Here is a 27730-nt window from a genome sequence, read left to right as displayed (position 1 = left end):
TCTTTTGAGGTGTTCAGAGTTGGTAAACGGTCCGTTTTTCATGTTGGCATTTCGTTGTCAATTGCCTGTGGAGAACAACAGCAAACGGAAAATAATTGAACCACCGGATTTGAATCGAAGAGACAGGGGCGAAAAAAAATGACAGTTTACCAAAATAGGTAAAAAGAGCTCATGCTATTCATTCATTCCCCCTCTTGGGTGTCGGTATCCAGCCAAGGTGATCCATCATTTAAAAAGAATTGAGTGAAGGGTTTTGAGCCCCCCTTGTTTAAACAACGCCAGGCTGGAAATCTTTCATCTTGGCATGGGAAGCCTTGGCCTATCTTTAGGTGGTAAACCCTGATCGAGGTAAAGGTCAGGGGCCCCACTGATGAGCCCTTTGTGGACACGCGGCAGAACGTTTGTCGAGATTGTCGCGTGGCGCCAGTTTGATTGGAGCAGGAATCTCGATGGGAAAGTGGGAAGGGGGATTCAATAAGGGGGGCTATGGCAAAAGAAAAGAAGAAAATGATGTGCCGACTTGTCCGGGTGTCGTCTCGGTGACGCGTGCCTTGCATATTACAGGTGTGAGGTCGTCAAAATCGTCAATGTAGGGGATAGAGGGGTGAGAGGAACGCTTTTTTTTTTTTTTTTTTTTTTTTTTTTTTTTCGAGTTTGCAATCAATAAGTTACAGTAGATATGAGAATCCCTTCACACAAAACTTATAGCAATTGCCTGGAATGTCCACGGCAATTGATACTACCATTTTAGCAGCCGCATCGTAGTCTTGTAACAACCACCCGGCCTTAATTCAAACTGCCTGCTTCCTCGGGCCGCGAATTCCAGGCACAAAACGAACCACGATAACGACAATCAAGCTTGGCAAGAGGTCCTTTTTGTTGCTCACCTTCTTTTCCCAGGCGGCAATGTGGAGCGTTTGGTCCGCTACCAAGCATCCTTCCAAGTAGATCCAAGACCTTGGCCATCTCGCTCTTATTTTTTTGTTTAATGCGAACCAACCCTCTCTCTTTGGCCGACGGGCAAAGTCAGCAAAAGCGTCAAAATTTTCTCTCGCAGCCCGGATATGCCGGGAAGCTCAAAAAAGCAAGAAAGATGGTCAATCGCGTCTAGCCCTCCCATTGCCCCCTCTCTCCACCGGTGCTGCGGAGTCTTTCTTGAAAGCACCAAAATGCACTTTTTTTTTCTTCTTTTTTTTTCTTTCTTTGTTATTATTCCGCACTTTAATCTGATTAGAGTAGTACAGCATATGACTACGTAATGCTCACTCAGATCCAAAATAGGTCCAGACGCCGCGAATTCCGTGCCGCAGTTCTCAAACCCGAGCTGACCAGGTTATGTGGGTGTGTGGATGTTGCATGCGTGGGTGTTTATTTTCTTTTTTTATTTTCTCTATTTCTCCCAGTAATACGGAGTACGTGTACTGCGGCGTGATCCTATTAAGCCAACAATAGCCGCGACGGAGGTGCTCCCGTAATCCACAATGCCGTCAGCGTGGCCTTTACCTACCTCGCCTCAAGGCTGGAGAAGGGAGGAACCTAGAACCGCTTTTTTTTTTTGGACCCGACTCGAACTGAACAAGAAAAGAAATAAGAAAAGACAAAAAGATGAAAAAAAAGCGCTACTTATGCTCAAGATGCCGGGTCCAGGTTGCATTTGACGAAGGGGCCGACGATGGTGCGAATGAGCCGAGACGACGCAAAGACCTCAATCAGGCGGAACGAAACAAACATGGATCGCCCGTATTCCAAAATATAGTAAGAAAAAAAAGGTCAAACCAGCCGATATCGTGCGCCGCCCCTGCTGAAAACACCCCCAGCGTTCCCTTCTCTCGAACGAAGGTGTGGGCCCTTGTGTTTTTGCAAGTGATGCGAGTGAGTAATTACAAACCATATAGTAACGGTAGTCATCAGGGGGTGACTCATCAACATCCCTACTCTAGCTCCGGGTTCGAGTGTCATACGGAAAAGGGATGACGGCCTTTTGGCAGCGATGAGCTTTGAACTGGTAGGATTTGTTCATGATAGTCTAGAAATAGTGGCTCATAATGGTCTAGTACACGTACGACATCAACACATAACATAACCGGGACCGACTCTTTTCTCGTGAATGCTGCCTGCGTAGGGTTTCATCAGCACAAGAGCCAAATGCCACTCTGACGAGCCGCACATACATTCATGTCCGAAATCCATTCATTCAACGACGCCCCTTGGCCCCTTTTAGCCTGCCGTAAAAGACAAAATCCAATATCTGTTCTTCTTAGCTAGAAACTCTTAACGCCACGCCTTGCCTGCCCTGGCCGGCAGGCAGTTATGTCCAGTCTGCCCAACCTACATCGCCAAGAATGTGATACGCGGCCAACAGCCCCCAAATCTCACCAGTGCGAGAACACGACCGCTGACAACAAATGGTGGCGCCATCATAGAGAGTAGGCAGGAGGTCGCTTGGCTCTAGAGGTCTTGTTGGTGAGTTGCCCTCATCCTACTCGATTGTGCAAGGTGCCGTTTGGGCGCATTTGAAGGCCGCCCGTAAGTGGGCTCCCGTGAGTGAGCCATATGTAGCAAGTCAAGTAGACGGCCTGAAGGGAAGCAAAACAAGCATGTAAACTTCTATCAACAACAACCACCTGGTGAAGCGCAGCCTTATATTGCCGTTGTCGCCCCCTAGTACTACTTACTATACTTGGAAAGACGTCGGCTGCCGCGGCGCTGATCGCTCGCGCAAACCGGGGAACGTCCCAAAAATAGTCTCAGGACTTTGACGTTAGATGTATGCGAGTTTCTTGGACCAATATGTCCAATACATCAACCCATTCGACAAATTTAATCCTGACTAGTCCATCCATAATGCGAGGGTGAAGGAGACATAGAAGCCGCATCGCAACATGTGAACCTCTGTAGGAATCCGTTGCATGACTGGCCGGCAGTTAGCACAGATCAGATTATGCAAATAACAGACGTGCAATTGACCCAGGAAGTAGTGTATAGCCATGCAGATGCGTACCTAGACCAGGCCTGCCAACACAAGGTTGGTGCTCCAGTTCTGCTTCTATAGAAACCTTGGTCGTCTGTGATCGCGTTACTTTCCAAAGAGGGAATCAGTTGGCACCAACCCAGTAACGACGAGCTAGGAGACATGGCATAAAGGCGGACAAGCAAACAATGGAAGCGGAAACGATAGATACATCGCCCACGACCCCAACAAAGTGCAGAGTAACAAAACATAACTGCACTTCTTGACTGAACGCCGGGTCTTCTTCAATCCCCCGATCCAAGGCTTTGCCAATGCTGCTTGAATACCTAACCAGGGAGAATGTATTACGTTGCAGTTTTGCGGCCAAGGCCGTCTTCTTGATCCGTACCACCTCAGACCAAGAGGCACCCGCCGACGACAAGCTCGTCGGGTCGCCTCCACAGGACAGGACAGGACAGGTTGGGAAGCACTGCAGTTTGCAGTGCGAGCTGGAAACTTAGCGACCCAAGCGGAGGGTTGGGCTGCTATGCTGCCCGATGGCTTGGGGGCCAGAAATCCGGGCAGTTGTTTGCTATGTACAAGACCGTGGTGCAGCCTGTGACACGGCAGCTTTGGGTCGAATTGCCACTGTCGTCTGCAGATGCGAGTCATTCGTGGTACAACAAGTCCAAGACATGCGCTGTTGCTTGCCGTCCGGATTCCACCACCGGGGCATGGGTAAAGGCCGTAAAGGGGGGACTGTGCAAGGGCAAAACGATCCGGCATGATGCGTCCATAATCTTTCTTGTGACCCGAGTGTCGGCCTTGTGAATCGTTTCTCCCCATCCAGCTTAAACCAGCGAGCAGACTGACAGGACTCACTGCGCGTCTCGAAGAAAACACAGTCCATGTATCGACCCATCACCGGGCCTGAGCGATTTATGGCCCTAAATATGTGTTGTCAATCGATCAGGGCCAGATTTATATGAGACTGGTCGTATCACCTCAACTTCCAGCAATCCAGGATAGGAGGTCCCTAGGGCAGAATGTCTGATCCAAGTGACAGAGGCGGCCATTACGCGACCAAGCAACTGTGATGTGTCGGCCGGTTCGAAATCCAAGTCCATAGCGAGGCGAGGGTCGGAAGGAAGTTGGCTTGCGTACCGTGCGTCTCTGTGTAAAAGTGGTATCTATTGCGTGGCACGAAGCCACAGTTTATCGCACATGATCTCCCGAGGTCTAGCAGTCACACCGCCCATACCACCGGGGAAAGGCAACAATGTCACGAATAGACTGAACCCCGGACAGATAGCAAAGAAGCCGATCGAACCCAATGCCGAAACCTCCGTGCGGAGGGCAGCCCCAACGGCGAAGGTCGACATACCAATCCAGAGCGCCAGCATGTTGGGCATCGGTCGTGTTCGAGACAGGATCAGAATCGCCATCGCCCCTACTAGCGAGACTACTGCTGCCGACGTCGCTGACTTGTGGTACCATCCCACGCGACTGCATGACCCCAAGTAGTGGCTGCAAGCGATGCTCACGCATGGAGCCGCCTGCAATCTCGCAGAGATCCGGAACAAGCAAATCAAAGCAGTCTACCGTTTCACGCAGAGTCGTGGCCTCAGGGTCCGATCGCGATGTTCCGGCCGAAAAGGAAGCCGATGTCCCCGCCTTGCCTGTAGCCGACGCAGACTGAAGCATGTAGAAAGCCTTGAGATCGCGCGGGTAATGAGTGACGAAAACGGGTTTCCCTCCGCCTACAACCCTAGCAATGTACTTCTCATGCTCGGCTTGCAAGCCATGGCCCCAAATTGGCTTGAAATTGAACATATCAGGCCTGTCCTGCGATTCACTTTCGAGAAGACGGATGGCGTCTGAATAGGTGATCCGTGGCCAGGAGTCGGCCATGAGGCCATTCCAGCGACTTCGAACCTCTTCCGGCGTGGTAAGATCATCGGCGCCTTCCTTGGAGCGATGCTGGAGGTCCTCGAAGAGCTTGGTGCTAGATAGTTCCTTGGTCGCAAATCTAAGCAAATCTTCCACAAGATCCATGACCGTGTCCATGCTCTCAACAAAGGACATCTCGGCTTCCATCATGTAAAATTCACTCAAGTGTCTCGGCGTATCACTTTTCTCGGCCCTGAACGTAGGTGACAGAGTCCATACATTCCCGACAGACTGTGCCAGCGCCTCGAGGTGAAGTTGGGCCGAGACAGTGAGATATTTTTGTGAGTCGAAGAAAGGTTGGGTGGATTTCTGGACTCCTTCGGTGGAAATTTGGCCATCGGAAGCAGGAAGAACCTCGAACACCTCCCCGGCACCCTCACAGTCAGATGATGTGACTACTGGCGGGTGTGTCTGAACAAAGTCGCGTGTAAAGAAAAAGTGAGACATGGACCGGATAACTTCAGACCGCAAACGGAGAAGGGTCGAGTTGAACGGTGTCCTGTGGCGGATATGAGGAATTGTGCGGAGGAACTCAGGCGTATGGTATTTTTTCTGCAATGGAAACGTCTACAATCCGGCGGGATAGGTTAGCCACTGACAGCCTACAGATATGTAGAGTAATGACAGGCTTCCGCTCCGGATGAGGCTGCCGGATCTTACCTTGGCATCTGATGGCCCGACAACCTGGACCTCTTGGACACGGAGCTCGTGTGTCTGGCCTCGCCCCGGGGAAGACACCCACGAGCCGGTGAGGCGCACGGCGGCACCAACGGAGAGACTAAAGACTATCAGTTGAGACAATCTTGACAACGGGTGGACGAATCCAGGGGCGGCATCGTGAATGTAAAGGTGGTACGCACCCATCGGCCTGGTCTACGGGGACGATTGCCTGCAGTGGCGCGATGCAAGAGCCGTCACCGAGGGAGACGAAGGATGCAGTCTTCATGGAGCGCACTGAGCGCACATAACCGTCGACGATGACATTTTGGGCGTCCGTCGTGGGCTTCCACTCTAGCAGTCTTGCGACAGACTGGGACGAGGCAGAGGAAGTGTTTGAGACGCAGCGAGTAGAGAGGGTGGGACGTCGATGTGCAGATGATCCGAGACGGTTTGCGACTGGCCAGCGGACGATAGCTGCTCTTCTGGCGAGACACCCAATCGGCCTCATTTCCGGACTGTCTAGAACTTGAGAATCGTGTCCAAGTACCGATCAGGCCCAAGAATCTACGTGCCCATGTATCTGCAGTAAGATGAAGGGGCACCAGAGGTAAGACGTGTGCTTGTGATTTACAAAAGCAGATAGGGAGAGTATGGTATGGTATGGGTGAGAAAAGGGGAGCAGAGACGCGGAAGCAAAAAGGGAGGAGAAAGATAGAGATCAAATCGAAGACGCGTCGTGACAGCTTCTACAAAATTTAGGTAAGGTACAGATTCAATTTGAGCTTGTTTCCTAATTAGGAGTAGAATAGTGGGCTGAACTGCATGGTGCCTGGCCCAAGGACAAGGGACCCAGGTGATTTGATCTATTGGCGAATGGGAGCGGAGCCTTTTGGGCCTCGACAAGGTGCTACTTACTGTACCTCACCTCATTCGATGTTGTGGGAAATCCCCCATCTATTACCGCAGAGCCCAAGGATTGTTTCCAACACCACACACATCATGGATGCATGTTGTGCATTCCCTTGTTACGCAAATCAATCTGCCACAACCGCCAAATCACTGACTTTAAACCAACACTTGCGATGACCGTCGGTCAGATGCTACGACATGCTGAACAACAGCCAACGTCAATCTGGTATTACCTTTCAATCGGAACCAGCAATTCATATTAACTACCGGCGAAGAATCCCAACAGTCGGGAGCAACACGCGCGGGCGGTCACACTTGGGACCCAGGCCAGTACTCAATTGATTACACAACTCTTGGAAACCAAGGGTGTGAATCTCAGAATAAACGTATCCATGTCCGGCCGGTCGCGTCCGCTGCATGGCGTTGCCTCTGCATCTAGGGGTACCGGTACCTCCACGGCTAAGCGGCTTTCCTATTGTACCTGCTCTTTTGCTTCTTCGGCGCCCTCGTCAAAGAAGCCACGTCGACGCTGCCAAGCATCGGGTTTCTTGTCATGGCGAGATAAATCTACGTCAGAGACCTTGACGGGATCTGCGTCCGGGGAGGATATCTTACCCGTCTCTTGGATACAGTCCTTAGGTACAGGACCTACCCACCTATGGAGTCGTAGGTCGAGGTTCATTCTTTTCGTCTTTCCTTTTCTTCTTTCTTTGGCTCTCTCTGATTTGCCCCTCAACCCCTTTTTCTTTAATGCCAAAAGAAGTTTGGCCGTTCATGGGTCAATGAACTGAATGCCATACCATGGAAACAATGTACTGTGTGTGACATAGCTGGCGAACCGACATATGTTTGCGACCCTATGCAAAACCGGCAGCAGTACACGCCCATTGCTTCATGACACAAACTTTACTGGCCAAACTAGTGTACAGTAATTGATGTCGAAGGCTTCTCGATCAATGGCTCATTGATGCAAGGGACGTAGAGAACAAGAAGTGCACCAACCTATCTGTCTCTTATGGATATATTGTCTACCCGGATGGGGGCTTTTCTGATCGGGCACAAGACCTGAGACTCGTGGTTAGATGGGGGTCTTACCAGTCCCACAACATGAGATCTCGTTGAACGCGGCGAGTTGCATATTTTGGGCTACCCACACATCCACTGTAAGCGGTCGATGGAATTACCGGGCAAACATGCAACGAACGGAACACCCCCCCCCCACCCCCCCATCCTTTAAACAAAGTACCCGCGATGCTTTCTTTTTCTCATTCTCATAAATCGCCATTCCGCGGTGGCCCTTGCCCCTGGATTCTGGGATTGTACCATGTCCATTGTTTCTCCATGGGGTTGGTCTACAACTTTCTCCAGTTTTCCAATGGAGCCTATTGTTGCTTCTGCTGAAGAACGAAAGGTCCTGACGGGATGCTGGTCTGCAGGCCCTGGCCTTCCGACTGAGACATTTCAAGACCAAATCTACTCCAAGCAGTCGGTTTTTCATTAATGTTCCCAATAATGGCGGTCAAGGCCATGGCGGAAGAACCCCTCCATGCAATTATTAGCAGATCTTTATGATACTTTTAATAATATATAAGGGACGCTCGACACTGCCTGCAACCATTTCCTTCCCGCCTCACTTTAGCATACACTTACTTCAATCCCCCTACCTGCCTACTCGCATACGATTGCAGTCCCGCAAATTTTGTCAACTCTCGTCTTTTGTTCTGATTTCTGGCATTGCCTTCATCATGTCATCATCTCGTGCTCAGGCCAAGAGCACCAGCACCTCTTCGAGGACGTTCAAGCCAAAGGCATCAGAGGTCGCTCACGAGACAAAAAAGAGCATCATTCCGAGAATTCAGACCCATTACGCTGATAAATGGGGAACTTGGTCTTATTACTTTCAGGATCCGCTGGCACAGGTCTCTGTGGAGCCAGATCCTCATGCCAACCCGACAAACTTTAGTGAGTAGAAGTCCGCTTGCATCAAACCACTGAGCCTGGGTTAGGTGAATTTGACAAACAAAGAGAGGGGGAAAGAGGGCTAATTTTGGTATCTCAGGCGTCTACGTTGATGATCCAGTCAACTACGCCCTTCACTGGCTGTCACACTCAGAACCAGGCGCTCCGGTTGCTTTCATCTGCGCTGCGAACGAAAAACGCCCAGGTGGTGACTGGGTTACCGGGGTCGTGGGATACGAGGAGAGGCTTTGTCGAAGAAGCACTCTCTCTGCCACACTTTCTACTGCAGGCCCAGGATCTCATACGAAAGATGCATATCCCATATCTTCTGTCGGTGGGATATTTTCGCCTCAAGTCGGTAAGCTTTATGGAATAAGCCAAGACGGACAAGGCTTGTTTATGCAGGGGCTCTGTTCAACAGAGAAATTTCTTGGAGGCTGCATCGAGACTAGGTGGTCGGCTGACTAATATGGAAACATAGTCATATTCCGCTCCGAGACAGACCGGTCCGAGCCGCTCATGGAGGAGCAATGGCAGGATATACCAGTGTGCTCGGTACCACCAGTGCGGTGGCCCAAGGTCAACATGACATCTGGAGTTCTGCAATACTCATTTGCCGATGAGCGTGATCTGATGCGAGAGAAGATAACCGGGGCTCTGGCAATTTGTTACTCCAGAGGAATAACCAACATTGTGGGTACTCTCAAGCCGGCGAAGATAGTTTGTGTCGAGGCTTTTTTTCTTCGAGGCTGTGGCTAACGTTCTACAGGTTGTGGGAGACTTTGGATTGGGCAATGGGCATCGCAACCCACCATCAGAGGTCGCTCAGCTGTGGTGGGAGGTTACTTCTAGTGGCCCGCTTCAGGGGCGTATCCACAACATTGCCTTCATATTCGAGGACGCACGCCAAAGCACGAGGTCGCTCATTCTCGAAGATCTCGCCAAGAAACACCGCAAAAATGGCGGCATAATCCCCTTGGCACTGGCAAACGCCTTAAGAGAACCCCCAGTTTCAGACTACGACGAGTTTCTCAACATGTTCGGCCACTAATGCGAGGGAACGAAGGGTCTGGATCTGCCAAGCACCGACGGCTTTTTGGTAAAGGCAAGAGGGGGTTTCATTCAAATCTGGAACTTAATCGCCAAGGGATGCCGAGCTGCATAACATACAAGGGTGGTTGGGTTGATTGGTTACAGTATATTCAGAATCTCGAGTCTCGCAAGAGATCACAGGAGGAAGTCGTCTCTAATTATTTTTTACTGATTTGCTATTGGGTTTTATTGCAGGCATTCTGCATATACGGCGATGGGAAAGACTACTCTGCTTGAAGACTATCTTTTTTTTTTTTGCTTGTGCGCGGTGGCTTATTTTGCGCCCCGGAGTATTATGTTTTATTTTGGAACGGTTATTGGCATAGGGCTGGGTTTCTATCCTTCATCAGTTGGGGCTTTGTTTATGTGGCTTGCTCAAAAGAATTTCATGCTCTTGTCTAAATAAATGTTATATTTGTTCTCTACAATGGAGTTTTTTTGTCACAGTGTTATCTGGATTTCTTTGCTTCTCCTCTTTGGTTGCTTGCTTTTTGTACTTTTTATCTATGTATGTACTCGCTTTCCAGCCAGACCTGCTGGCGCCTCAATGTCACAGTGCCTCTCCAGCCCGGCACGATCCACACGACTTTCTCAGGTCCTAAGGATCGGGAGGGTTGTCGACCACTCAAATCCTACCACGAACGAGGCGGCAAAGACCTGGCGCTTTCAGCTGCAGACCGCCCAACAACCTATACCGATGCACTATCTCATCTACATGCGGAGTACACAGTGATCCGGCCACTATGTACAAGACGTACAAGACAAGAACTTCACCAACCCCCTCAAGCCCCATTTCTCCCACACGGAAGTACGCCCTCATGGCGGCGGCCTTCAGAATGAAGAATCGAAGCTGAGGTACGTGCACGTCATGGCAACCAACAGCTACGGAATCACCGAGAAGGGCAATTCTTTTACCAACGAATGACGTTACCAGCCGAACGATGATCGTCGCCCCTGCTGCCTGAGCAAAAGGCACAAAAAAAAACCAAACACTGCTGCACGCAGACAGACCAACTACGCAATGGAATGGATAGTCGCTGAGCCCCGAGGGATCGTCGTCGGTGATTATCTGCAAAATCGACAACACATAGGAAAAAAAATTCAAGAAAGGGCCGAAGAGAGAGAGGGGAAAAAACAAAGCCACAAGCGATGACGGCGCCTTGCATCCAAACCGCACGCCTGTGGGATGATTACCTCGAGCAACAGCCCCCGAAGACAAGGGCAGGCATTGGGTGCAAAGGCGGGAAAGACGGGTTTACGGCGGTGATTGACGGTGTGGCAACCCAAGAGGAGAAAAAATTAAGGCGTGGCTAGATTCGATGGGGGAGCCTGTTGAGCTGATGCTTTGCCATTGCTTCTTGTGTTGCTTTTTTGCAGACATTCTCACCCTCAAGCCACCCTTTATCCTGTCGCCTTGTTGAAAAATTCTTGCCAGGAGCTGATGGGGGATTTTTAGCGAGTGTTTGCTACAGATAAACGCAGAAAAAGAAACAAGAGATGAAAAGGAAAAATAAAATACCTGGGGAGCAAACCCATTGCCATACATGAAAGGCACAAGACTACTGTACAAAGGGACCAGAACAAGGCCGAAAAAAGCATGGGTATGCAAATAAGAGTACAGTAGCCACACGCGGAAACACACCACGCACACACATGTTGACATGGTATATATCTACAATAGTAACACCGAACGCAGTAGCCAAAAAAAAAAAAAACAACTGGCGGTGTGCAGTTCGAAGTGCTTCCTGCAATCACGCAAGCTACACCTGCTTCGGGCATGGGTGGTTTCCGATATTTTTCTTGGGGGGAAAACAAAGAAGAAGGGCAATGAAACCTCAATCATTACAGCTGGTTAGATTGACCTGGTTTTTGGGTGATTTCTTAAGCGAGTCTTGCTTGTGCTTCTTCTGAGAAAGGAGCAGAAAAAAAAGTAAAGACAGACGAAGAAGCAACCTTTGCCTATTGCTGAACCGTGCAGCCGAAGCCCCGTCCCGATAGGCGGCTGGCCTGTAGCCAAAAGACGCATGGAGAAGAAACAGCCACTTCTCTCTCGAGAGTAGGTGTCGAGGTTTAAGGTAGAGTCTGTGGCATGCAAGCAATCGGGTGTATGGTGAAAAGGAGAGCTTACTCCGTGGAACATTACAAATGCAGTTATCAGGTACAATAGAGAAACTTATTGGAAAGTAACAGTGTATGGATTTATGAAAGAAAAAAAAAAAAAAAAAAAAAAAAAGAGCAACCCTGAATAAAGAATCTTCTCGGCAGCATAATACCCGCCAGTTGCTTTTGGATCTTGGCGTCATCAGAGCAACTTCTTTTTTTCTCCTTCTGAAAACAAAACCAAAAGCCTTGGCGGGAGAGGCGCCCGAGCCGTACTCACATGACAAAAGCTCGATGCGAATATGTGTTCGGTGGTTTGATGCACAAAGTGGCTGTTGGCAGCTAGTTTTGATATCAAGACGATCATCAACTATACCGCTATGGGCGAGCAGAAACGACAGGGAGTAAATGTGGTTGATGCTCCAACAAGGTACAGGCAGGAAAAAAAAAAGACCTCGACGTTAGATTCGCCGGTCATATTTTTTTTTTCTCCTGGTGAAATTCCCCGGTATCTTTCATGCGGGTCCCGCCGAGATAGATCACAAAACAAAAAACTTGGTAGGCAGATTATGCGCCCTCATCGCTTTTGATGTGACTCGAAAACTCCCGGGTTGGCGCGGGGTTCTCCGATGAGGAAAGTTGCGCGAGATTAAAAAGATCCGATCCAAGGCGTTCCGGCGATGAGATCTGGATTGCGTACCTTTTTTTGGGCAACGTTTGCGGTGCAAAAGCGGAGAAATCAAATTGTGACTTGGGTGCCGACTGAACTGATACACATCGGAGAGAAACCACTAGGTGCGAACACTACGCAACAACATTATGATGATAATGGGTGTTCAGAGTAGTAAAAGACGAGACACGAAGCGACCTCACGAGATCGAAGCTGGTTAAAATCACCCTGTTAAAATCGTTGAGAACAACCATTCTGGAAACCAAATCATCTGCTTTTGTACCAATCACCAAAGTAAGTAAAAATGAATCCCTGGTTTTCTTGTCCTTGGCTGCTGCGAGCACACTACGTAGGGCCAAACGTCACCAGCTCGGCGCGCCATTAAAGACTAAGAAAAAAAAAAACACCAAAAAAACCCCCCATAATGCACAGCAAAACAGTAACAGGGGATCAAGGTGGCTGTATCGGCCTCAGAAAATCCCTCTCGTAGGCCGTAAAATAATTCATTTTGAATCTATACTTAAATTGGTCATATCATGTGAAACCGAGATGCGTTGGTGACACTGCATCCCTGACCTACCAGTACCCAGGTCGCAAACCAGCAAAGTTTGACAGCGTCGATGATTCACTGTGGTTTTCCTTCTTCCTCTGCCCAGTCAACTGTATTTCAATTTCTGTCAGCAAAATTGCTCGATATCGCGTGTGATCGTGACGGCGGTTGTATACTAACCTCCAGTTGGACGCCCTTATGTATGTGCACCAGCCAGTCGACATAGCTTTGTGCCTCATTGTTCCGATCTTCAACTAACATACGTGCAAACTCGTATTCAGCCCCGTCAATGCCCTGTCGTGCCAGCTGGATCGTGAGCCCCTTGGAGCCGCGGAGCGTCCGTAGAAACTCAACTATGTTGCGCACTTGCGCGTTCAAATGTGTTTCCAAGACTGGCAACGTTGAGGTGTACGCGTCCAGTGCCTTGAGTTCCGTCTTGTCCTCTCCAAAGAGATCGGCAATCAGGTTGGGCGACGTTTGCGCATGGAACCACATCAGACATTGTTGTCCATTATCGACCAAATAGACACCACCAGTCTCGACGCGGCTGAAAGACGCCCGTATGGCGGGTGGCATGCGGAGATGACCAGTTTGCGCATCCGGGAAGCCCTCCTCGGGTTGAAGGTTGTGGATGGGAATCATACGTGGGTACAGATACAAGCTGAGTTCGAGTGCGCTCATGGACCGTATCATGCGCATCTCATGTACTCTCCTGTCCGATGTCTCGCTACCACCCTTGAATGCTCTGCACTTGACGAGTGCAAGCATGTAAATACAGAACTCCTTGAGTCGCTCAGGCATAACGAGCTGACCCGGTGGGTGCGACTGGGCTGTATGGTTCTTCCGGTAGCCTGCCATTGAGTCGATCGTCTTCTCTGTGAGGCTGAGGCGGATGTCCTTCAGAGAAGCCGATGTTGTTGCAAGCTTTGTTGCAGCTTCTTTGGCGAGGATGGAATAAACCGCGTCCTGGTCCACAAACTTCATGCTCTCGCGTGGGTTTTCATTTACGCTGGCAATGATATTGCAGCATCGTACGCGCCTCTCTCCATTTCCTGTGGTATACAGTAGGGCGGCTTGGAAGTGAGCATCCAGCTTTGAATCTAGCTTGCCATCGTAGCTGAAGCTGACACCAATTGCCTTGTCCTGGTCGATAACTCCAATCTCAAGGTCGGCGTTGAAATTGTGTTGGATGAAGTTGCCGTGGTACGCAGAAACCTGGAGACCGTTCGAGCATCGGACTTTCATCAAAGCTTGATATCCCGTCTCCCGTTCCACAGAATGCTTGATCTCAAGTGACAATTTGGTGTTGTCCCTAGGCGCGATGAAGTTGGGGTAATAGTAAGTCTCGCCGCCAGTAGTTGATGAAACATGACCTGTGTCCGTGAATTAGCATGAGCCACGCAAAGAAATACGGGTGAGCGAACAAGGTCACACTTACCGACGGTTGCGATGTCCAGGTAGCCACCGGAAGGTGCAGCCATGAAAAAGTCGACACCAATGCCACTAGACGCCATTTTCTCCGCCAGCTTCTTCCAGGCAGGGTGCTCGGTCGTGAAAAGCTTCTTGTCAATCTCGCCACCAGGGTGCTTGCCATCATCCCTCATGAAGAGCCGTCCTGGGCCCCAGGTCGGGAGCGCAGAGAGTGAACAAATGACCTTGCCTCCAGTCTTCTCTAGTGCTGACACTGCTGAGTTGAGAGTGGAGAGTAGCGCGGGTTCTGGGTTCTTAATGTTGGAAAACATAGTTGGCAATCTGCTCAGAAGCGAAGTGATGACAGCCCTGCAAAATCGTTAGCCTATATTTGACGAAATGACAGATATCATGATCACTTACTTGGACTCATAAGGATCAACGAAGAGTCCCTCGCTGAGTGGAACGAAGGGATCCTCGATGTCGGTCATGATCATCATCTGGGCTTGTTCCAAGGACGCCTGTAAACCCGACATCAGTCAGCATTTTCAGCACAACAGCAGAGCACAAGTGGCAAGCCACCCAGATGCAGGCGAAGAGATAACATACGCTGACGTTGTAGAAGTGTACGTCCTTGTCAAACGTGACGAATCCGACCCTTGCGTTAGGCGGTATACTCCTTTTCACACTGGGCTCTCCATTTTCATCCTTTTCGTCCTCACTACTATCCCCACCATATAGTGCCCTCAGGACACCATCACAAAAGGACTCTAGGAAGCCCTTGTTATAAGATTCTTGGGTCACATCGATCACAAACAGCCAGCGCATGCCGACAGGCTCTTTTGTCCAGTACTCCTTGGGCACAACAAACTCGACTGTACCCCGGCAGAGCTCCGGCCGTTGGTCTCGGTCGGCACGTACACCTTGTGGCGAGGTCGCACAGAAATATTCGGATGGGGTATCGTTGGGGTAGGTGCAAAGGTTGCAGACGAATTTGTTACCACCAGCCCTGAACATCATAAAAGGGTTGATATAGGCTCGACATCTCCGGCATCTTGGAGGTCCAGCATCACCAAAGTCCAGGACCGGGATCGGAGACTCTCCCTCCTGTAACGGGGCTAGAGGTTGCAGTATGAGACCCAGGGGCAAGCCAGTACTTTGCAGGCCTTCTGTGCTCGAGGGGATATTGTTCATGGTCAGACGAGCATATTTAGGAGAAGAGTTGCCCTGGTCATAGGCGACGAAGGAGATGGCGGCAGGCGGAGGCACATGTCGTTCGAAAGTGGGATAGACATTGCTGAAAAAGTATTGCTGAACTGAGTCACGAGAGACTGGGACACTAGGGATCTCATCGGGCGAGACTTGGGAGGAACCGCCGCTTGGTGCAAAGGCGGGCTGCGATGCGGGGCCGCCTGGTACGGGGGCGAACTGCGAGGAAGGCGCAGGAAACGGCGTGCCACCCTGAGCAGGAAATTGTACACCAGCCTGCCTTGGGAACTGGTTGGCCTGCGGGTCTACTTGGCCAACAAAGCCGGCGGTACCCGAAGGGTCGGAATTCAAGAAAGCTGTCGCCGCCGTCCCAGCAGGCGGGATGCCATTGAAAGCCTGTGACGAACCAGTAGCTTCAACGGTATGATAGGCGTGCCTGTCCTTCTTTTTCTTCTTCCCATGCGCCGACGCAGCCTCCTGGCCTAGGTTCATGCCCCCCATCTGTGCCGCCAGGTCGGCATCCTGACCCGGAGAAGGCTGGCCCTGAAAGTAACCCTGCGCTCCGGGAGCCTGCTGTGCTTGCATGGGCGCGCCATAGCCGGGTGCCGCTGGTTGGCCGGGTGGTGCAGTTGCAGAAACCGGGGAACCGTAGGCTGGACTCTGCTGAGCTGGGAACTGTGCCGCGGGCGGCTGGAACTGGGGAGGTGCAGGTTGGCTTGTGCGATTCGGGTCGTTGGGGTCCAGCTGTTCGCCCTGCCCGAGGGCATGATACATAGAGTAGTCGGCCATGGAGCTCACTGCATCTGCAAGTTGTGGCCGTAGTCGGTGTGGTTGCTCGGGGAAGTAAGTTCGTTGGGTGTGTCTGCCCCTCCAAGTCGAGGCCAACTGATATTTTGGGTTACCTTAGGTACCTGCAATACTGAGAAAGCGTGGGTAATAAACAAGACATTAGCTGGGGAAGGCGAGATCGATCATGCACCCAAGTCGAATGTCATGGTCATCGAGAAAGTGTATGTATAAAAGACTTGCAGTCAAGCGCAGGCTGAGATGTGTCGCAAGGCCGAATTCTAGATTTAACCTCCAAGCCTTGGGCGGCGGTATGGTTTGCTGGCCTTTTCCCCAAAGGTGGTCTTTACTGGCTTGCTAATAATAATCCCGTCCCACCTGGTTTAGGCTGTCAAGCTTCAGGCTCATGCCAGGGTCAAGGTTCTTGCCTTCAGGTGCTATAGGTACCTCGGTACCTGAACTTGGCTTATAGTATTGGAACCCCACCTAAAGTTACGAAGTACCGTATGTTGCAAATGTCTTCCGAAGCATTATTCCGTCGCCGAAGCTTTGAACGGACTCTGCAGTTGTGTTTTGTGGGACTCGGGGTGGGGACCTGACAAACGTCGATGCTGGGACCTGCAGCAATGAGTTGCCGCACTATTTGGGCCAGCACGTGTGGAGCTTGACGCGACAAGTGCATTCCTTGCTGCGGCGAAACCCAAGCGCAAATCTACACTGCGCCGGCAATCACTCCCAAGAACGCAGGTAATCCATTTTATCCCGACACCTTCAACCTAGCAGTTCGACCTGGAATAAATACGTGCATACCGACCGCGCTGTTTATTCGAACGTGCATGGCGATACCAATGCAGACATAAGCTTTCGAAATCACAAGAAGATGACGAGTCTTCGTTAGACTAGCTTCCTCCAACCCAAGCCCGCGATAATGTTTACTTTCAGCCCTCTCCAGGGCGCGCTGTCCGAAGCGACAGCGTCCCAGTCATTGTTGGAGCTAGATGGCGGTGTAAAGGTCCTCATAGACATTGGATGGGACGAGACATTTGATGTTGAGAAGCTCAAGGAGGTCGAAAAGTATGCTTTCCGCAGATGGCTACATCACTACGTCTGCTTGCGACAGCATTAATGCTGACTATGGCTACTTAGACAAGTTCCCACATTATCATTGATACTTCTTACGCATGCGACCGTACCGCATCTCTCCGCATTGGTCCATTGCTGCAAGAATTTCCCGCTCTTCGCACGAATTCCAATATACGCAACGCAGCCCGCCATCGATCTCGGCCGGACGCTTATCCAGGACTTGTATTCATCGACGCCGGCGGCAGCTACTTCGATACCAGATAGTGCCTTGGCTGAAGCCTCATATTCCTTCTCACAAACGCAGACAAACGGACACGGCTTTCTTCTTCAGGCACCATCTCCCGACGAGATCGCGAAATACTTCTCACTCATCCAACCCCTGAAGTACTCACAACCTCACCAGCCGCTCGCGTCGCCGTTCTCGCCTCCGCTCAACGGCTTAACCATCACGGCTTACAATGCCGGACACTCACTAGGAGGTACGATATGGCACATCCAGCATGGAATGGAGTCGATAGTGTACGCGGTCGATTGGAATCTGGCCAGAGACAATGTCTATGCCGGCGCTGCCTGGATGGGTGGCGGACACGGAGGTGGTGGTGCAGAGGTCATTGAGCAGCTCAGAAAACCGACAGCGCTCGTTTGCAGTACACGGACCGCAGAGGGTGGCTTGACAAGAGCTGCGCGAGACAAACAATTGCTGGACACCATGAGGATGGCTATCTCCAGAGGTGGCACAGTTTTGATCCCCGTGGACTCGAGCGCAAGGGTGTTGGAACTAGCATACCTACTCGAGCATGCTTGGCGCTCAGAAGCCAGCACTGAAGGCGGCGGTCTCAGCACTGCGAAGCTATACCTGGCCGGCCGCAGCGTTCACAGCACTATCAAACTGGCAAAGAGTATGTTTGAGTGGATGGACAACAGCATCGTGCAGGAGTTCGAGGCTGGAGCAGACCAGGGGTTCCGGAGAACAAATGGTGCAGGTGGCAATGCGGATGCAAAGGGCAAAGACGGAGGACCATTCGATTTCAAATATTTGAGGTTGCTGGATCGCAAAGCGCAGGTTCTCAAGTTGTTGGAGCCCTCCACCGATGAGCTCAGAGGGAAGGTCATATTGGCTACCGACACCAGCCTCGAGTGGGGCTTCTCCAAGGACATCATTTCGGCCATCGCCAACGACTCCAGGAATATGGTGATTCTCCCCGAGAAGCCTGCCGAAAGCTCGAGGGATAACCCGTCAATATCACGGCAACTGTGGAGATGGTGGAAGGAGCGCAGAGATGGAGTGGCGGACGAGCAGTCCAGTGGGGCTGGCTCCGCCGAGCAAGTATTTGCCGGTGGCAGGGAGCTGCAAATCAGGGAGTCGAAGAAGGTTCCCCTGGCTGATAGCGAACTCTCAATATACCAGCAATGGCTGGCAACTCAGCGGCAGCTCAACGCTACCGTTCAAGGTGGGGGCGCGTCGGCTTTGGAGGCATCTGCGGATGTAGCCGACGATGTGTCTTCTGAGTCATCAAGCGACTCTGACGACTCGGAGAACGAGCAGCAGGGCAAAGCATTGAACGCATCCACAACCCAGGCCAGCAGGAAAAAGGTTGTGCTTCAGGACGAAGATCTTGGGGTTATGATACTGCTAAAGAAGCCGGGCGTCTACGACTTTCCTGTCAAAGGCAAGAAGGGACGCGAAAGAATGTTCCCCCTTGCTGTTCGAAGAAAGAGAAATGACGAGTTTGGCGAACTCATCCGTCCAGAAGACTACTTGCGCGCCGAGGAGCGGGAAGAGAACGAAAGACCGGACACACAACAGCTGCAGAGTGACGGCCAGGATGGGTTTGGCCAAAAACGAAAATGGGACGATGCAGGGTCCAGAAACGCTGCTAATGGGCTGAACAGGCGTGGACAGCGGGGACAAGCCGATGACGCAGACGCAGCACAAGCAGCTTCAGGGCCTGCTCCGGATGAGCTTGACCTGGTTGAAGATGTTGAAGAGGAGGTAGTCACGGGCCCTGCGAAGCTTGTACATACATCAACAACCGTCTCGGTCAATCTTCGCCTGGCTCTGATTGACTTCTCAGGCCTACACGATCGCAGGAGTCTTGCAATGTTGATTCCTTTGATTCAACCGAGGAAGCTCATTCTAGTGGCGGGTTCTGCGGACGAAACCGAGGCAGTAGCTGACGATTGTCGCAGAAACGCAATCGAGGTCTTCACCCCTCCAGTTGGCGCGGTCGTCGATGCGTCGGTTGATACAAATGCATGGGTAGTTAAGCTTGCCGACCCACTGGTTAAGCGACTCAAGTGGCAGCAAGTTCGCGGGTTGGGCATTGTCACAGTCACCGCGCAGCTCACAGCAACACCTGCAGCACAAAAGAACGGCATACCGCTGCTGATTGCAGATGATGATGGTGCGAACAAGAGACAAAAGATCAAAGCTACGGGGGTCGACGACCAGGAACCGACCGCAGAAGATGAGGATGTGGGCGTCATGCCCACACTCGATGTATTGCCCGTCGCCATGGTCTCGGCCTCACGCTCTGCTGCTCAAGTACTACACGTTGGTGAGCTGAGGCTTGCTGATCTGCGGAGGACGATGCAGAACCTGGGGCACTCTGCAGATTTTCGAGGAGAGGGTACACTCCTAATCGACGGAACCGTCGTCGTTCGCAAGACTGCTGCCGGCAGAGTCGAGATTGAAAGCGTGGGCGTCCCAGGGACTGGTGGCGGGCCGGCCGCGCGGATGGGTGGTACATTCTATGCTGTTAAGAAGACTATATATGATGGCCTGGCTGTGGTGGCCGGGGCATGAGCGATACAATGCCTTACTCAAGGTTGCTGGTTTATGTCAGATTAGTGTATTGAATCCAAAAGTCCAGTTACCTACCACTCTAATTCCTCGCTGCCAAGGAGCTTCAATCATTGGTGCAATTACGTACATTTGCCCATTTTACCTGATTGTCAGGCTCGTCCAATGTGAGGAGACTCTCGAGAATGGGGAATTAATTGTACGGACAAGCCAAGGCGCAGGAAAAGACGAGATGTCATTAACGGATGAGACCGAGCTGCGATGCTCCACACCAAGGTAACCATGAAGACGCCATGGCATCACGATGAATGCGACTACCTCTTCACTTGCCAATATCATATTACTATTGCATCACAGTATCTCTTTGCAGATGGCATTGCCTTGCTGGCTTTGATTTCGATTTTGGATTCTTGATTTTTTTCTTTTTTTTTTCTCTCCATCTCTCTCTCTCTTTTGGCGCTCCTCAACCCAAGATCGCACAAAGCTCGGCTAATTGCAGTCAACCCAACCCCATTTCAAGCATGGTAGACACGTGATACTGACGGTCTGCTCTTTGCCTGGCTGTGCTGCCCCGCTTGAAGTGGCTGCGTGGGGCGAAGGTCCCAGCACAGCAGCTAGCCACAAAGTTTGTCACGTGGGCCAAACCCAGCACCACCAGACTTGACAAAATTAACCAGTGGTCAAGCCAAAACCCACAAACCGTGACAACAACGCCGTACGCTTCGCAAATCGACAAGAACATTCTCTTGCCCCCAAATCAATCACAATGGCGAAGCGCACAACCAGTAAGTATATGCCTATGGTCATGAACTCATGAGATTCATGATTTTCTGGTCGCTAACACATCGCAGAGGTCGGTATCACCGGCAAGTACGGTACTAGGTACGAAAGAAATGCAGTCCCCGCCATTTTCGCACACCAGCAAAATTATTCTCAAAGCGCATCGAGTCGACTCTGACATCCGCACAGATATGGTGCCTCCCTGAGGAAGCAGGTCAAGCGTATGGAAATCAGCCAGCACGCCAGGTACACATGGTATGTCGAAACGAGCCAACAAATAATCGCGAGCAGTTGGAGGGGTCGCGCCCTCGAAATCACAAAAGTGAAGACTGACAAAAAGGTCAACAGCACCTTCTGCGGCAAGAACACCGTCAAGAGGCACTCGGTTGGCATCTGGAACTGCGGTGCTTGCAAGAAGACCATCAGCGGAGGAGCCTACGTCGTCTCGACCCCCGCCGCCGCTGCCGCCAGGTCGACCCTCAGGCGTCTGCGTGAGATCGCCGACGTTTAAATCAGCATTCTTCCACACGAGTCTCTTTGTTCCTTTTTCCAAACAATGATCGATCGACCAGGTCCCGGATTGTGAGCAATCGAGCGGGGTATCCGAAAGGGCGACGAATGCAATGGTTCATGGGGGGACAGCAAAAAATCATGGATGGTGACGGAAGTTTCTGGGACTGTCCTTCGGCGTTATTTAATGGCAAATGGAATGGCTTTTTCGGCATTGTCTTTATTGTCCTTTCAGCAGCGTGCCATACGAGTGACGACGGTCAATTTCTTACGTCTCATTGAAACTGCGACACAGAACCGGACCATGCAGGAGCTAGCAGGACCTTGCCCCGATTTCAGGGTCCTTGATCAAGAAATACTGGTTGAGGCATCTGCAGCTTTTCCAATCTAGCTCATCGAGAGTTCATGAATTAACACGACTGCAAGTTGGCAAAACTTCCCATCGGTTCGTGCGCAATCTGTGTTGAACAAAAGTCGATCCTCAGACATCCCTGGAGTTGTTTATTATCGTGGAGTTGTGTTCGGATTATTGCATGAAGTGATACAATTGGCAACCTGATAGGGTTGTGCCTGATGTTCTTGGTGCAGGCTAGTTCCAAAAGAAGGAATGGAACGCGTCTGAATCTGCCACAATGCTTTTCTACTCTCGCAGTAACTTGTCCGCTCAAGCCTCCTTAATCCACTGAAACTTGATTTGCACTGGGCGCATAAGAAAGCATGTGACCGAGCTCAGGGCGCGTTGGGGTTATCGCCGGTAATATGCGTTGATAATGCCGTCAAGGCCGGATACTGTAGAAAGCAACTGGGTAATACTGTACCGTAGAGCCGTGGGTTTGTCTCGACACCATGTCAAAGTGGAGGTTGCCAAAAATATATAGGTAGTTAAAAGAAACGTAAAGGTTGGTTCGTGAAGTTGAAGTTCAAACGATGCATATGAAAATGTTAGAAGTCTTGGTTCGGACAGCGCAAACGTGGAAACTAATGCATAGAGAGGTAATTATATCAAGTTTCGTTCTAAAGCAAGATCGGCCTTTGTGAAAGGGCATCCAAGGCTTACGCGTTGCAATATAGACAAAGAAATGAGTGAGGAGCCAAAGTCGGGGATACATCCTGGATTCCCCAGTCAATGATCCATAAATTGATTCGCGGTTTAATCCCGGTGGTCTGTGGCGGAGTAGCTTTTGACGCTAAATCCGGCGGGTTAGGGTGGATTTGCCGTGAGGTTGAAGTACAGAGTCCCCTATCTAGTTAGGTAGTTGTACCTAATGAATTGAAGAATACGTTATTTACAGAGTCCTAGTCGAGTTCGATACGACCTCTCCATAATGCTACCTATCTAAATAGACTAAGGCGCGTTAGAGCCGGCAGGCCGGCATGCAGTACGTCTCCCAAGTCTGGTGTTGTCGGCTGCCAGCAATGCGTCATGGCTGCCGCTGCAGACGCCAAAAGGGCCATAGCCGTCATTGTCGAAAAGAAGAGCTACAGGATCTACTTGGGTACTTACTTCTATGCACCAGCCGTCGCCAGCCTGCAGCGACAGGCAATTGTGGATTGGATTGGATTGGATTGACTGGCGGCTGGGGATTCGCCCAGCCTCACTCAAATCTTGCGCGTCCGTTATCAGCTGTGCACCTGCCCGATCAGCGTGCGTCTTTCTTGGGTTACCAACTAGCAACCCCCCCCCCCCCCCCCCCAAAAAATTCTGCTCGCTCAAATTTGTTATCATTCCGTCAATCAATTACTTCAACTCCCCAACCTTGAATTCCATCATCGGCTGGTGCGTGTGCCCGCCGAATGATCGGATTACAGTGTAGAACTAAAGAATTGGGTTGTGGCCCGACCGCCTGTTGATTGACGTCTGGTCCTGTTTAACAGCGCGAGCCCGCCAGCCAGCGCATGGTGGAGTGCCCGAAGAGACCGAAGCCTAAGAGCCCAGTTTAGGTAGGAGGTACCCTGTCGTGGCCAAGATCCCGGGAGCTGAGGCACACCCACACTCGTGCCAACTTTCTCCGTTCGAACCTCCTTTTTTCCCACGACTTTCCGACCAACAAACTTGCAACCAAATACCCGATATCGACACCGACACCATCATTTGAGCATGTCTAGGACAATCGGCCACCCCTAGCCGTCGGTCCTCGCAGCATTGCTCAAAATAATATTGAGTATTTCTGTGCACCATCTACCGCGAAATGCCCTCCAGGTCTTTTATCGAAAGCCAACAGCAGCCCGACAGCTTGCACTCAGACTTCAAACCAAACGCCGCCGGCGTCGTCCATTTCGACTTTGGCTTCACTAGCGACAAGGTCCATGGAAACCAGCCTGTGCACCGGGCCCCCTCTTCACATCCATCGAATGATAGTTTCGACGAAGCCTACAGCAGCACCTCGAGCAACACATCAAACTCGTCGTCGGCCTGCGCTCCCCCGACACGCCTGAATGGGGACGATTCGGCGGGCAATACCTCAATTCCCGCCGACATGACGTCCGCCACAGCGATGTCGAACGGGAAGCCCGGCGCCGGCGAGAAGCTCTCTCATGTCGAGACCACCGAATCCTTTTACCGAAAGCCATTGGTAAATGGTGTTACCACAACCACCTTGGTCGACAGAACCGTCTCCTCCACTCCAAATCAACAACAGCAGTACATGTCCCCACCCGCACACTCGCCCCCTGAGCCTCCGCGGCAAAGGATCAGTAATGGCATGAACCACGATGATCAGAAGATGCACGTGTCGGCTGCTCACCGAGACAGCCATTTGTTGAGAGCATCAATGACCTCGACGAATGGCGAATCAATACCGCCCACACCAGTTGATATGTACATGAAGCCCATGCACCGGGCCGATGTCGTCACTCTGGATACCTCTACTGCCAGTGCCCCTTCCCATAACTTCTCTAACCCTACAAGTCCCACGCCCGCCACTCCGGAACGCAACGGCGTACCTCACCGCTTCTCATCTCCTCCTCATTACAACTCTAATGGAGGCACGCCATCGTCCTCCTCGGCTGGGCTCGCACCACCAGGGGCTGCTCTGAAACACCGTCACACCTTGGAAGTACCAAAGGTTGGTCCGTCTAGGGGGTCTCGGGATGGTCCGGATGCAGCTTATACCAGTGGGCGGTTCTCACCCACCAACACGCCAACTGGCGGGCGTAGGGCTTCTCTGAGCTTGGTTCGTAGGAATACCAGGTCACTGCACTCCGACATGCCCCGTGACGAGATAATACCAGACGACGACGCTCTTAGGTGGGCCGAGGCATACCGTCAAAAGAGGGCGAGCAAGCGCAAGCGTTTGGAAGAGGACGACGACCGGGTTGTCATCGGAAACAAGGTCGACGAAAAACACACCAACTGGGTTGCAGCCTACAACATGCTTACGGGCATTCGCGTCTCTGTTTCGCGAACGAACGCGAAGCTGGATAGGGCACTGACCGACGAAGACTTCCAGACCAAGCAAAAGTCCACGTTTGACGTGTAAGTATTGCAGAGGCTAGATTTTGTACACTGTTGTGTTTTTTCATTCTAACTGACGTAAACCAGTGCCGGCAATGAACTTGTTCCATCCGCAAAATACGACTTCAAGTTCAAGGACTACGCGCCGTGGGTCTTCCGCCGCCTCCGTGCCATCTTCGGTCTCGATCCCGCCGACTATCTGATGTCTCTGACTGGCAAGTATATCTTGTCTGAGCTCGGTTCTCCCGGCAAGAGCGGCAGCTTCTTCTACTTTTCCCGCGACTATAAGTATATCATCAAAACCATTCATCACTCGGAACACAAATTTCTTCGCAAGATTCTCAAGGACTACTACGAACACGCGACCGAAAATCCGAACACGTTGCTGTCTCAGTTCTATGGTCTCCATCGTGTGAAGGTTGCATATGGTCGCAAGATTCACTTCGTGGTCATGAACAACCTCTTCCCACCGCACCGGGACATCCACCAAACGTTTGATCTGAAGGGCTCCACTATTGGGAGAGACTACAAGGAAGACAACCTGGGACAGAATCCACGTGCCACTCTGAAGGATCTGAACTGGCTCAGGCGTAAGAAGCACTTGGAGCTTGGGATCCAAAAGAAGCAGCTATTTTTGGAACAGCTGAGGAAGGACGTCAAGTTGCTGCAAAAGCTAAAGATCATGGATTACTCTTTGCTCATTGGGATTCACGATCTTCAACGAGGAAATGAGGAGAATCTGCGACACAAGACCCTCCAAGTCTTCAATCCAGGTGGTAGCGCAGGCCCGGATGAGCCCGACCCTGCGAAGTCAGTACTCTTGCGGACGCCATCGAAGCTGGAGAACCAGAGGAAAGCACGGGAGCTGAGGCAGATGATCAAATCCGAGAGGCCTATACCAATGGGCGAAGGCAGCAGCACTATGCCAAATGAGTTGGAACAAGGGGTCAGGTCAGATTCAGTATTCTACAAAGATGATGGGGGATTTCAAGCCACCCACGAAGACAATAGCCCTGGCGAAGAGATCTATTATCTGGGAGTCATCGACTGCCTTACTCACGTAAGTTTGTTACACATTTATGACCTTCGTTCCTCAGCCCCCCTACTAACACCATTTTTGCTCAGTATGGATTCCTCAAGAAGATAGAACACTTCTGGAAGGGTTTGTCACACGATAGGACTCAGATCTCGCCAGTTCCTCCGGAAGAATATGGAGACCGCTTCATCAACTTCATGTCTGGCATAACGATGTCACCGGAAGAGGTAGAACGGGAAACCCAGGAGCGGGACGCTCGTATGCAAGCTGCTGCAGCTGTGGCGGATGCCCAGGCCGCAGCTGCGCAAGAGGATAGGGAGAAGGGCAAGGAACGTGTCTCGAGCTGGAACAGCAACTCCCGTTCGAAAACGAATGCGATCCCACCGGTTCCATCCCATCAACCACCTCCTATCCCTGGATCGAAGTCCCCTGAGGTCGAGGACGTAGTACGGAGGGCAGAGCATGAGGCATTCAAGCACCCCGAGCGAGAGCAGGAAGTGCCAGACATGATCTTGCGCACAACGACTGACGGGCCAATGGAATCGAAGGGATCTACGGCACCTGGGTCTAAGGTGAACGGTTCTGCCTCGACCGCATCGGAACGCAGGGAGCCTGCGCAACCTGCAGCTGTACTGCCGGTGGTGGAGGAGGCGGGAGAGGCCTCTTCAATGGGTGGGAGAAGCAGAAGCCGTGTGTCAAACCGCTCGGACATGTCGTCACATAGCGAGCGCAGGCCCGTTACGCCAGCCAAGGACCGGGGGCGTTCGCATGGATTTAGCGTCTTGTCGGCGTTGAAGGGCAACCAGAAAGGCCTTCCTCCACCGACGCCACCGAAAAGCAGTCATCTGAAGCCCGAAAGTGCAGACAGTGGGTACGGAGTGGTCGGGGGTGGTGGCCACATCATAAAGACAGGCCGAGTGCGGTCCAATTCCGATGCGCGTAGCACCAAGGGATCCATTAGCCGCGAGAGTCTCGATAAAGCCCTCCCGCCGCTCCCGACATAGGATGCGCAGCGTATGGCTGGATTGTTAATGCTAGGATGGGCGTGAGCCCCAGCCCGGCTTCTCAGCCCTGCGCGAAGCCCAAAACCAGGATGTATGGTTTTACGCAATAGGAGCTGCGGGCAGAGGGATCATGTGTTTTCAAGTCACACCGCTGCATCATGTTTGGTGTTTGCTATTCATTTCTTTTTCTTTTTCCTTGCCTGTCTCAGAAAGATCATGATACCACTATTGCATGGAGCAGCATAAATTAGCCGTTACTATCTTTCCACCCTTCATTTCCTTTGTCATTCCTACCTAATTGCTTTGGACCCCATCTCTCAAACACCAATGCGTCGTCGAGTCGCATTATGAACCAACTACATACTTTTCCTTTGAGATTGTCATCATTTCCTTTGTCATCATTATTGTTGTTGATTACGCATCTCCTTGTTTGCAGCGACAATTTATGTTCAGGCGGTTGGTGTATTAATGTTTTATATCCGCTTCAGATTACCAGACTTGGATGGGAAGCTTTGTCAGAGTACACAAGGACTCGTCCGGAATCATACTCTGTTTTCGTTCCAATCTCGCTGGCGGTGCGACGGATGCAGAAGGACAACTATTGCCGCATGTTGAGTTAGTGGCGGGAGTCGGCATTTCTTTGTAGATATCTTCTCTTTCTTGCACGACGATACCTCATAGACCCCTTTGGATGACGAGAACTCGCTCAGGGGCTGTTTCAGAAAATGGCTTTCAGGAGCTGTAGAAGTTAAAAATTGAGATTGTTGATTGTTCACCTCTAGTTTCTATTGAAACGTTTTCGATTGACACTTTGC

General features: G+C 51.2%; 8 protein-coding genes across 8 annotated transcripts; 5 read left to right on the top strand and 3 right to left on the bottom strand.

The window, feature by feature from the left end:
• Positions 1–1995: 1995 nt before the first annotated feature.
• Positions 1996–6303, bottom strand: MGG_06566 (asparaginyl-tRNA synthetase). Its single transcript, XM_003716923.1, has 4 exons — positions 5761–6303; positions 5561–5678; positions 3002–5467; positions 1996–2913 (listed from the first exon to the last, which is right to left on the bottom strand). The coding sequence occupies exons 1-3, from the start codon at positions 6066–6068 to the stop codon at positions 4190–4192; spliced, it is 1704 nt and encodes a 567-aa protein (XP_003716971.1). The 5' UTR covers positions 6069–6303; the 3' UTR covers positions 1996–2913; positions 3002–4189.
• A 1452-nt stretch (positions 6304–7755) lies between these two features.
• On the top strand, positions 7756–9946 carry MGG_06567 (uncharacterized protein). The gene is made up of 4 exons (XM_003716922.1): positions 7756–8431; positions 8529–8786; positions 8910–9121; positions 9198–9946. Exons 1-4 carry the CDS (start codon positions 8038–8040, stop codon positions 9477–9479), a joined length of 1146 nt encoding a protein of 381 aa, XP_003716970.1. The 5' UTR covers positions 7756–8037; the 3' UTR covers positions 9480–9946.
• A 199-nt stretch (positions 9947–10145) lies between these two features.
• Positions 10146–11175, bottom strand: MGG_17164 (uncharacterized protein; the record flags this gene model as incomplete). The annotated part of the gene is made up of 4 exons (XM_003716921.1): positions 10146–10209; positions 10279–10589; positions 10908–10958; positions 11170–11175. The coding sequence occupies 4 exons, from the start codon at positions 11173–11175 to the stop codon at positions 10146–10148; spliced, it is 432 nt and encodes a 143-aa protein (XP_003716969.1).
• Positions 11176–12503: 1328 nt separating this feature from the next.
• Positions 12504–16722, bottom strand: MGG_06569 (transporter sec24). The gene is made up of 5 exons (XM_003716920.1): positions 14860–16722; positions 14674–14771; positions 14279–14619; positions 13021–14213; positions 12504–12950 (listed from the first exon to the last, which is right to left on the bottom strand). The coding sequence occupies exons 1-5, from the start codon at positions 16246–16248 to the stop codon at positions 12867–12869; spliced, it is 3105 nt and encodes a 1034-aa protein (XP_003716968.1). The 5' UTR covers positions 16249–16722; the 3' UTR covers positions 12504–12866.
• Positions 16723–16908: 186 nt separating this feature from the next.
• On the top strand, positions 16909–20211 carry MGG_06570 (uncharacterized protein). The gene is made up of 2 exons (XM_003716919.1): positions 16909–17319; positions 17392–20211. The coding sequence occupies exons 1-2, from the start codon at positions 17174–17176 to the stop codon at positions 20132–20134; spliced, it is 2889 nt and encodes a 962-aa protein (XP_003716967.1). The 5' UTR covers positions 16909–17173; the 3' UTR covers positions 20135–20211.
• A 563-nt stretch (positions 20212–20774) lies between these two features.
• On the top strand, positions 20775–21869 carry MGG_06571 (60S ribosomal protein L43). The gene is made up of 4 exons (XM_003716918.1): positions 20775–20916; positions 20983–21013; positions 21101–21166; positions 21260–21869. The coding sequence occupies exons 1-4, from the start codon at positions 20898–20900 to the stop codon at positions 21420–21422; spliced, it is 279 nt and encodes a 92-aa protein (XP_003716966.1). The 5' UTR covers positions 20775–20897; the 3' UTR covers positions 21423–21869.
• Positions 21870–22267: 398 nt separating this feature from the next.
• Positions 22268–22991, top strand: MGG_17163 (uncharacterized protein; the record flags this gene model as incomplete). The annotated part of the gene is made up of 2 exons (XM_003716917.1): positions 22268–22299; positions 22766–22991. 2 exons carry the CDS (start codon positions 22268–22270, stop codon positions 22989–22991), a joined length of 258 nt encoding a protein of 85 aa, XP_003716965.1.
• A 417-nt stretch (positions 22992–23408) lies between these two features.
• MGG_06572 (phosphatidylinositol-4-phosphate 5-kinase its3 (PtdIns(4)P-5-kinase)) lies at positions 23409–27692 on the top strand. Its single transcript, XM_003716916.1, has 3 exons — positions 23409–24896; positions 24963–25935; positions 26001–27692. The coding sequence occupies exons 1-3, from the start codon at positions 23611–23613 to the stop codon at positions 26913–26915; spliced, it is 3174 nt and encodes a 1057-aa protein (XP_003716964.1). The 5' UTR covers positions 23409–23610; the 3' UTR covers positions 26916–27692.
• Positions 27693–27730: the final 38 nt, after the last annotated feature.

Source organism: Pyricularia oryzae, chromosome 4 (assembly GCF_000002495.2).
Source record: "Pyricularia oryzae 70-15 chromosome 4, whole genome shotgun sequence".
Classification (NCBI taxonomy): Eukaryota; Fungi; Ascomycota; class Sordariomycetes; order Magnaporthales; family Pyriculariaceae; genus Pyricularia; species Pyricularia oryzae.
Note: the sequence above shows the minus strand (reverse complement) of the source record. Positions and strands in the feature narration are given on the sequence as shown.

What these genes read in the sequence shown, in the direction of transcription:
- MGG_06570 (XM_003716919.1), top strand. Translation starts at nt 17,174, where the DNA reads ATGTTTACTTTCAGCCCTCTCCAGGGCGCGCTGTCCGAAGCGACAGCG. An exon ending in AAGCTCAAGGAGGTCGAAAA is followed by an intron (nt 17,320 to 17,391) that starts GTATGCTTTCCG and finishes ATGGCTACTTAG; the next exon opens with ACAAGTTCCCACATTATCAT.
- MGG_06572 (XM_003716916.1), top strand. Translation starts at nt 23,611, where the DNA reads ATGCCCTCCAGGTCTTTTATCGAAAGCCAACAGCAGCCCGACAGCTTG. An exon ending in CAAAAGTCCACGTTTGACGT is followed by an intron (nt 24,897 to 24,962) that starts GTAAGTATTGCA and finishes GACGTAAACCAG; the next exon opens with TGCCGGCAATGAACTTGTTC. An exon ending in TCATCGACTGCCTTACTCAC is followed by an intron (nt 25,936 to 26,000) that starts GTAAGTTTGTTA and finishes ATTTTTGCTCAG; the next exon opens with TATGGATTCCTCAAGAAGAT.
- MGG_06569 (XM_003716920.1), bottom strand. Translation starts at nt 16,248, where the DNA reads ATGGCCGACTACTCTATGTATCATGCCCTCGGGCAGGGCGAACAGCTG. An exon ending in GTTGATCCTTATGAGTCCAA is followed by an intron (nt 14,620 to 14,673) that starts GTAAGTGATCAT and finishes ACGATTTTGCAG; the next exon opens with GGCTGTCATCACTTCGCTTC. An exon ending in ATAAGGGCGTCCAACTGGAG is followed by an intron (nt 12,951 to 13,020) that starts GTTAGTATACAA and finishes ATTGAAATACAG; the next exon opens with TTGACTGGGCAGAGGAAGAA.
- MGG_06566 (XM_003716923.1), bottom strand. Translation starts at nt 6,068, where the DNA reads ATGAGGCCGATTGGGTGTCTCGCCAGAAGAGCAGCTATCGTCCGCTGG. An exon ending in CCCGTAGACCAGGCCGATGG is followed by an intron (nt 5,679 to 5,760) that starts GTGCGTACCACC and finishes GATAGTCTTTAG; the next exon opens with TCTCTCCGTTGGTGCCGCCG. An exon ending in TCGGGCCATCAGATGCCAAG is followed by an intron (nt 5,468 to 5,560) that starts GTAAGATCCGGC and finishes GCCGGATTGTAG; the next exon opens with ACGTTTCCATTGCAGAAAAA.
- MGG_06567 (XM_003716922.1), top strand. Translation starts at nt 8,038, where the DNA reads ATGATACTTTTAATAATATATAAGGGACGCTCGACACTGCCTGCAACC. An exon ending in TGCCAACCCGACAAACTTTA is followed by an intron (nt 8,432 to 8,528) that starts GTGAGTAGAAGT and finishes TTGGTATCTCAG; the next exon opens with GCGTCTACGTTGATGATCCA. An exon ending in GATATTTTCGCCTCAAGTCG is followed by an intron (nt 8,787 to 8,909) that starts GTAAGCTTTATG and finishes ATGGAAACATAG; the next exon opens with TCATATTCCGCTCCGAGACA.
- MGG_06571 (XM_003716918.1), top strand. An exon ending in ACCGGCAAGTACGGTACTAG is followed by an intron (nt 21,014 to 21,100) that starts GTACGAAAGAAA and finishes ACATCCGCACAG; the next exon opens with ATATGGTGCCTCCCTGAGGA. An exon ending in CAGCACGCCAGGTACACATG is followed by an intron (nt 21,167 to 21,259) that starts GTATGTCGAAAC and finishes AAAGGTCAACAG; the next exon opens with CACCTTCTGCGGCAAGAACA.